The sequence below is a fragment of the Benincasa hispida genome, chromosome 11 (genome assembly GCF_009727055.1).
Source record: "Benincasa hispida cultivar B227 chromosome 11, ASM972705v1, whole genome shotgun sequence".
Lineage (NCBI taxonomy): Eukaryota > Viridiplantae > Streptophyta > Magnoliopsida > Cucurbitales > Cucurbitaceae > Benincasa > Benincasa hispida.
In genome coordinates this window covers 22,636,349-22,644,905 of record NC_052359.1, presented here as the reverse complement: position 1 = coordinate 22,644,905, position 8,557 = coordinate 22,636,349, and the positions used below count along the sequence as shown (strand labels likewise).

The following is an 8,557-nucleotide window of genomic DNA, read 5'->3' as shown; positions in this document are numbered from 1 at the left end:
AATTCAATGACCCAAATGAACTAAACTTGAAAGTGTAAGGATCAAAATGAATATTTCGAAAATATAAGGATCAAAATGAACAAAATTGAAAGTATAGGGACCAACATGAATATTTTGAAAATATGAAGACTAAAATGAACAAAAATCGGATCAAGGTAGTATTTGAACCAAGTACTCGATTCCAAGAAATTGTACAAAAAAAAAATTAGGGCAAACACAAACTCAAGTTCCCCTGTGTCTAAAATTAGGAAAAATATTAAATTCGTTCATACCTCAAAACTTCTGGCTGGATGACGGAAGAAATTTATAGAGGAGGATAGTCGGCGACGAGCGGAGGCCGTGGAAATGGCGTCCTTGGTTTGTGATTTATTAGTTTCTAAAGCCTCCAAGGATGGGGAGGAAGGTAAATATATGGGATTGTAATTTCCCTTTTATGGAAGAAATCCTTTCTGGCCTTTAGAGAGTTGGTTGATACATTCACCATTTGTTTAATGTTGTTCTCCTTGTCAATTAATTAAAAAAATTATAGAAATAATAAATATTTCAAAAAGTATCCATTTACGTTCATAATTTTCGAGATTGTACCATTTTAAATTTTGAATTTTTATAATTGTATTAATTGACATTCTCTTTTAGATTTAGTTTAAAAAATGTCGTATAAAACATATAATTATTTTACTTAAACTTATAGATTGTTAAAGATATATTGGATTGATTAGAAAAAAAATATTTTTTTAAAAAATGTCATTTTTATTTGAACTTTTTTTATAAAAAATGTTTAAAATACGCATTTTGAAAATGTTTCAAAAGTTATTTTATAAGTGGTTGTCAACCACTTCGATTTTTTCAAGATGATTGGTTTTCAAAATTGAATACTTGAACAGTTAAACCGAATACACACTAAATTGATTAGCTTATGAAAGTTTAGAATTTAATTGGTAAATTTATAAGTTTCACATGATGTTTATTTGAACATAACATAATAGAGGGTGTAAATTGATATATTTATGAAAGTTCAATGTTTAAATTGATATAATTATTAAGTTCAATGTTCAAATTGATATAATTCTCAAATGTATAATCCAAATTGTTATACAAAATTGTTATATAAGTACATAACAATTCTCAAAGGACTTATTTATGATTGGATCAAATCATAAACAAATTGTTAGTTACAATTTTACAAAATTTTACCTCAACTATAATTAAAAAAAAAATGTGAAGACAAAATTTCAAAAGAAATAAAAAGATGTCAACTTTCTCTATAAGTACATCATTATAACTTCATATGAGATAACTTGAATCCTACTCGCAAATTCTCTAGTTTCCACGTTATTTCATTCTCTAGTTTAAGCATCAAAGTATGTGTGGTAATTAGTAAGTAGTGGTATGCATCAGTCGATCGGCATCGATTTTGGAAGAAAAACTAACGCGGACCACCGACACATTGATTGCATCGGACAATTTAGTCGGTGTTGGAATGGTCGAGAACACCAATCGTCCGATCACGCGAGATCTGTTGGATTATTGATTTTTCATAATTATGAAGAACGAAGCATAAAAAACAAGCAACAAACATAGGGGAAAAGAAAGAAAGAAGAGAGAAGAGAAGAAAGGAAGAAGAGAGAGTGTAGGAAAGGGAGAAGGAAGAAAAAATTAATAATAGATGAAGATTGGAATTGGGAAGGAAAATAGTCATATTTTTGGGAGGTGAGAGAAGAGAGAGTGAAAAGTATTATTATTTTATAAAAGAATTTCAAGGTAGTTTTTAAGAAAACTCCTATGCCCATGTGGGCATTAATGAGGTTTCAATGATGTGACTATACACAGTGACCACCATTTGCTTACTTTTATGAGCTTCCATTATACAATATATTGTGATGATAAGGAATGTTTATTTATTTAGTTTCATAAGTGTTTATAGCATAAACTTTCTAAAAACGATTTAAATATATTTTGAATCACTCAAATTAAATGTCAAATGAAGAAGTTAAAAAAAAATAGAATGAAAATATTATGGAATAATGACATGATACATGTGGATCAATTACGGATAGAAAAAATAGTACACACGTGAGATATAATAAATGAGTTGGACTGCTCAAATTATGATATATGATGCCTTTAAATTTTTTTCTTAAAATGAATAAAAAATAATTATTTTGATAAAGGGTCAATTCTTATGTTTTTAAAGAAATAATTGAAGCATGCATGGATGAAAGTTTTAAAGAAATTTATCTTTCCCTTTTCTCAATTTCAAATTGAAATATTTTCGAAATTCTACGTTTTAATCTCCACCCTTCATCATTTTTTACCTAGATCTAATGACTACTTTTAAATCTTTCTATTTTATAATTTAGCCAAATTTCATCTTTTTCCTCACCTCTTGAAAAGCACTTAAATAAGTGCTTTCTTAGATCTAGATTTTGGGTAGTTTTATTGCATAATTGAATTTTTTAATGCTCTACTTATTAATTTTATAAGACAAAAAACACTTGGACTAGAAAGAACCAAATATGATGTAAAAAGATGAAAATACCCGTTAGAAAGATCAAACTTTGTCCTGGAGGTAGAAAAGAATCTAAAAAGAGGTTGAAAAGTATGGAAGGAGGCATGACATGTTCTGGCACTGTATACAACATTGCACACATAATAGGCTGCAACAGAGCAATGTTGCCTAGAGCGTCGCAACACTATGGATTTTTCCAATACACTGTTCTTTTAGTTGGTGTTGTGGTGCTACATCAATTTTTCCTATTTTTATATCAATTTTTCTGTCATTTGAAAAGGAGAGTTCAATTTAGAATCGCTTAAGGCTTTTCACAAAGGCCAGAAGGTTATTGTCTAGAGGACTTTTGAGAGCTATAACGATGAGATCACGAGGACAACGGAAAGAACAGTGCCAGCAATGGATCGATATCAACGATAACTTCTTATTCAGTTCACTTTATCTTTTTTCTATGAATCTGTACAGTATGTTTAGGGATTTAATTCTGGACATGAGTGGCTTAATTATTCTTAGTTCTATCATGTTTGTGGTTGTTCCATTGAATGCTTGATCACAATTTAATTGATTTAGTATTTTTAATTCTACTAGAGAGAGAGATTTATGAACCAAAACTAACATATTAAACTAACAATGGATTATGCATGAGTGATAATTGTTCAAAGCTCGAAGCTTTATGTTATGCCAAATAATTCCAATTACATGGAAATAGGCTCGACCTTTAAACATTAGAAAGCATTGAGTTCCAAAGAGGAAACTTGGATTATATACTTCTAGGCCTAAATAAATAATTAAATGAATTGAATGAATACACAAACTTTGTTGAGTGAGATCTATACCTTAAAGACGTTTTAGCCAAGTCCCTAAACCAAACGTTTATTTGCTTTCTTTAAATTTGTGTTTTTAAAACCATCAAGCTTTGAATACCTAAATAGAGTTGAAAAGATTTTCCAATAACTAGTTAAATTGAATAGATAATTCCCAGAGGACAATACTTAGTCTCTTCACCATTTTAAACTATACTACACTCAGATGCATACACTTATGCATGTCATCTCTTCTAAGCAAATTTCCAACAAACTTTTCACATCTCTTTTGCTCCAAAACGGTGCCTAGGAATCTCAAATCTCTCACAATTAATTGATTATAGCATACTTTATCTCTCCTAATTCTGAGTCGTGTTTAATAAGCTCATAAATCCAAGTTTAGCAGACTGATTAGTAAATCTCAACCCTTTTACCCCTAAATAAGAGAATGAATATATGGCTTTTTTCTTTTCAATTGTCAACTCCTAGAAATAATTCTATCCAAATGCTTTCAAATATCAATACATTGATTCCTCTGGAACAAACTCAACCTCAACGGCAATGCTACAAAATTTTGAATAGTGAAAAATAAATGAACTTCTAACACACGTAGGCCAAAATGGAGATTCGAATTTGATCAGCAGTCCACTCTGCACAATGACGAGGCATCAGTAACACTAACAAAATGTAATCATTTTTCTTTCTATTTCTTTTAACCTTCCTTGAATGTTCAGGTTTATTTCGCAAATGTACACTTTAACATGACTGACTAACCTCACAAAACAACCATCTAACCTAATTTAGTAATAAAAAAATTCAAGGATAGATGATCATTTGACCATAATGAAAATGTTTGTCACAAATCTATGCTAATTGGGAATCCTTTTTTAATCCCCTTAAGTTGGAGCAGACACATCTCATTTGCTTCTTATCATTGAGATTGTTGTGTTGCAGAAAACAAATAAACAAGTAAATGAGTTCTACGTACCAAAATTTTATATAAATAAGAGCCAGAGAACTTTTACTCCCCGGAACCAAACGTAATGAACTCCACGAGAATGTCACAAGAAAAATCTTCTGCGGCTTGTATCCATTTCAGGCTGGAATTCAAAGGATGAGGGGGAAATCACATTAGATAAACAGAATGGATCATGATCTAGTATATATTACATGCATTTCTGATCGAGAGACTTAAGACTTACTTTATGAACCCATTCATACTCCCCGCCTTTTGAATCGAAAGTTCCATGCTGCAAACTGATCAATTTCATTGTGAAACGAGGACCACATTCCTGAAAATCAAATCTCAGAATCAGTTGTCGACACTAACATTTCTCCCTATCATTATTTAGTCTGTTTTTCTCTAATTATTTCTCATATGACTCTCCTAATATCACTCTCATTCAAATCTAAACACAAAAGAAACCAAAATTGACACAAAGAATAACATGGAAGTTTTGGACACTCTTAAGTGATGATGTGCTTCCTTGCTAACCCTCTTGGATGAGCTGCAACTTGTTTATTGTCGATGGAGAAGAGAGATTAAATTTAAGGGAATAAGGACTATGAAAGTCTGAAAAAACGCCAGTACATTATCACCAAGGATAGTGTAATCATAAACTTAGGTACGTTCCCACACAAGTCAATTTTACTCCCACGCACTCATTGGTCAGTTTCCAAATTGATTTAAGAAACAAAAGCCGATAGAAAATAATACTGTTGATGTGTGGATTAATGATAGTGTAAAACAAAAGGAGTATGTTACAATAAGAAATCTTTGGCTTCCATATACTATTTCTCACAAAACCCGCTCAACATTTCTAAATCTCCAGAGTCCCCTCTGCTGTGGTTCCTTGATATAAATGAATAGTTAATCATCACCGCCAAAAATATTAGAAGAGGAAAAAGGAACCGAGTTGTAGAAAGAGAAACGAGATGAAAACAAGTAAACAATATTGAAGTCTCTTAGTTGAAAAATAAACCACTATAGAAATCATAAAGCAACAACGTTCTATGAGGAGTTGAAGGGAAGATACTAATATCAACCTGAAGACGGGCAATTACTTTCTGCTGAGGAACTTTCTCACCCTTCGTATCCTTGGACTTCTTTTTTGAATCGGCCTCTTTTTTATTTTCCTTGCTTTCAAAAATGTATCTGAAAAGATAGAAACATGAATTAATCATAGTCCAAATCACGTGCATACAGAAAAGAAAAAAGTATATGGTATCATACCGATGATGCCGAAAAAATATAAAATCACGTTGGTTATGAAAAGTTACAACCCGTCGACCACGAAAATTAGGATCTTGAGGGAATAGTGCTTGTATTAATCTAAAGAAACGACCGAAAAACAAAAGTCAATGCATTGAGAAAAACTTGAGATATCATAATTACAGAAGCACGGGAAAAAGAAACAAAAACACCTAAAAATGAAATGCAGACTTCACAAGAGGCTGTATTTGCATATAAAGAAATATAGGTAGAGAAAGTAACCTTCCAATACGAAGACCAAGGCGTGTTGTGAAGTTGGTCAATACAAGCTCTGGCTGATGACTGGTTGGATTTCCATGATTCTACAAAGCAAGAAAAGATTTGTTTGATAAGATACAAAGCAATAAAAGATTATGGGAGCGTTTGGAGCAAGGAAATGGTTATTATAGTCCTAGTTATTATCGCTGAGTTATAATAGTTTGTGTTTAGGATGTATATTATTTTAGTTTGAGTTATAATAGTATGTGTTTGAGAAGTAAACTATTTCAGTTTGAGAAGAAACTTGTGAACATTGTAGCAAAAAAATAAAAAAATTATGAACGTAAAATAGTAAAAATTGTAGCAAATAGTAAATACTATAGCAAATGAGGAATTTGAAATAGTGTTGACTGTAGCTAATTGGGGGTTTTGAAATAGTATTTAATATAGTAAAAAGTGGTTATTATAGTCTTAATCCTACCTCAATCAAAATGTCGAGAAATTTCTCCCTATTCATTCGGTCAAAGTCTCCGATTGTGCCTACCAGTCAAGACAGGAAGGTGGGATGCTATCCCGCCTCTTGACCGAAGCCGCCACCACCTCACACTCCCCCGTGACTTTGTTTACCCGGTTCGTCGAAAAGGCTACGTCCGGGGGTCAAAACCAACCCGCGGCAACTAGACCACATGTTCACTCCTTTTTTATTAAAAAAAAAAAAAAAAAAAAAAAAAAAAAAGGTTCCGCATCTCCCCGAGGCCGGGAGAACAAATAGGCGTGAGGAAGAGGGATAGTCCTTACCCCAAATGTCCACTAAATGGTTAAGGTTTCATGGAAAAATATTCCTCCAAAAAATCCAGTAGTAGTTAAAATGCAACACAACAGTTCAGTGTCTATTTCATTGACTTGAAACATCATACCTTAATGTCCTTACGTAAGACAACATTCGATATCTTAAAATGGGCAGTAGGTCCCTCAGGTAAGCCAATAATTAAAAGGCCATCTGAAAGAATTTCAAAATATTGCATTAGATTGAGAAAAGAATCTAATCTATACAGCTAAGGAAAAAAAATACTAGAAAAAGATAAAACAAATTTGCAAGAGACAAATTAACATGCAAGAAGGAATTGCAAGGTTGACGAAGGACCATCAACTTACCCAATTTTCTCCTACTCGTATGGACAACCATCAAAGAAGTGAAGTCCTTGGCATTTGCATATTCTATAATCTAGAAACAAGAGAAGAATTGGTATTCTATAAATATGAGTATAACCTTCTTTATTTTCTAATTTCCATTTCCTTTTCCTTCTTCGTGTTTTTAAGAAAATATAAATACGAGTATAACCTTCTTCAAATCATTAGTTCCTCTCTTGTAGTAATGTGCATTTGGTATCACCGAAAGCAACTCTGATATAAAAGTAGGTCCAATCTGCAAATAGTAAGTCACATACAAGCAGAAAATCTAAGTATAAGGTACCAAGTCTAATCAAATGTGAATGTTTTAGGTTCAGTCTCTATTTAGCCCATGTTGCTCAAAAACAAAATTGCTGCATAACTAGTAATAATGAGGAATCTTACAGTAGAATTAAAACGACAAGTAGTAATTAGAACTTTCGGCAAAATTTCGCGCTTTATGATGGAACTAAATTCATCAGCATCATTTCCAGCAAATAGCTGCAGAGAATAAAAAACTAGCCTAAAACTGTGAACTCTAAATAAGAATAATTACAAATAAACAAAAGCTACAAAAATGTCGTATACTGAGATTTAAAAAGAAGAACCTCTTCATCATCAGGTTTGCAAAGAGTCTCATCAACCTCCCTGGTGTTCTCAATAGTGCGAGGAATCTTCCGAGGAGGAAGCTACAGAAAAAAAAATGAAAACGAAGGTCAGAATCTCAGAGATAGAAAATAAACAGAGTAGATGCTGGAGTTGCTGGATATACTTCTTCTCCAAGTTCAAGAGCTTGCTTCTCAGCAGCATCACGAGCCTTGGCCCTCTTGCGTTTCTCAAGCTTCTTCTGGTTCTTGAGGTTGGCGTGCACTTCTGCCCTCTTTTCTTTGTTCTTTATCATTGATGGGATTATACCCCTGTTCTTATTCTCCTCCCCCATCTAGACTCCTTGATCAAACTCTAACATATATCAGGAATTGGTGAAAGAGAACAAATATGAAAGCAAGCAACTACAGGAGAAAACCATTATGAGAAGAAAGAAGAACAAAAATTTCTCTACCAGATGTCAAATCTCAACTGCACCCAAAGAACAAAAATGAACAGAATGCAGCACGAAGTAAGCAAGGGTGAATTGAATAAAAATTTGGAGTCGGGTTGGACAGATTGTTAACATATGAAAACAGGTTCGGGCTTAAAATGTAACGACCCAAAACAAAATTGCCAAAATCGACCTTAAACTCTACTGGACAGCGACTTTAAACTCCTCAATACTTCAAATCCAACCTCCTAAATCACAATTAAATTAATAATGAAGCCAAATCTTAGTGGGTATCTAAAAAAACTCTCAACAAAACCCATAAATGTATCAAATCTTACGAAAACTAAGACTCCGAAACTGTAGCACCGGCGGCGGACGACGGCGATGAACGGGCGGCGACGAACAGCAGACGGGAGCGGCGGGCTGATGGGGCGGTGCGCGGAGGCCGGAGTCCGTCTTAACCAGAGAGAAAACCAAAGCTGGAAAGAGATGCTAGAGAAAGTGAAAATCGGCGTAAAGCTTGAGGGAAACGCTCACCGGCGACGAGGGGCTGTAGACGACCGCGG

At 33.3% G+C, this 8,557-nt stretch overlaps 1 protein-coding gene across 8 annotated transcripts; it reads right to left on the bottom strand.

Annotated features, from left to right (window-relative positions):
* Positions 1-3,728: 3,728 nt before the first annotated feature.
* On the bottom strand, positions 3,729-8,557 carry LOC120092074 (ribosome production factor 1). Of its 8 annotated transcripts, none has more exons than XR_005485905.1 (13): positions 8,529-8,557; positions 7,725-7,912; positions 7,561-7,641; positions 7,358-7,453; positions 7,125-7,208; positions 6,938-7,007; positions 6,700-6,782; positions 5,807-5,886; positions 5,546-5,644; positions 5,359-5,467; positions 4,515-4,604; positions 4,301-4,412; positions 3,729-3,962 (listed from the first exon to the last, which is right to left on the bottom strand). XR_005485905.1 is itself a non-coding variant. In XM_039050277.1 (12 exons), the coding sequence occupies exons 2-12, from the start codon at positions 7,890-7,892 to the stop codon at positions 4,374-4,376; spliced, it is 999 nt and encodes a 332-aa protein (XP_038906205.1). In that variant the 5' UTR covers positions 7,893-7,912; positions 8,330-8,551; the 3' UTR covers positions 4,104-4,373. The 8 variants fall into 8 exon arrangements, 1 of the variants encoding a protein (XP_038906205.1); XR_005485906.1 differs by having other exon boundaries at positions 7,725-7,900; XR_005485903.1 differs by having other exon boundaries at positions 7,725-7,900; positions 8,330-8,551.

Excerpts from the sequence above, each read along its gene's own strand:
- LOC120092074 (XM_039050277.1), bottom strand. The coding sequence starts at position 7,892 with ATGGGGGAGGAGAATAAGAACAGGGGTATAATCCCATCAATGATAAAG. Across the intron at positions 7,454-7,560 it reads GCAAACCTGATGATGAAGAG|CTATTTGCTGGAAATGATGC; the intron begins GTTCTTCTTTTT and ends TATTCTCTGCAG. Across the intron at positions 4,413-4,514 it reads AGTATGAATGGGTTCATAAA|CCTGAAATGGATACAAGCCG; the intron begins GTAAGTCTTAAG and ends TTTGAATTCCAG.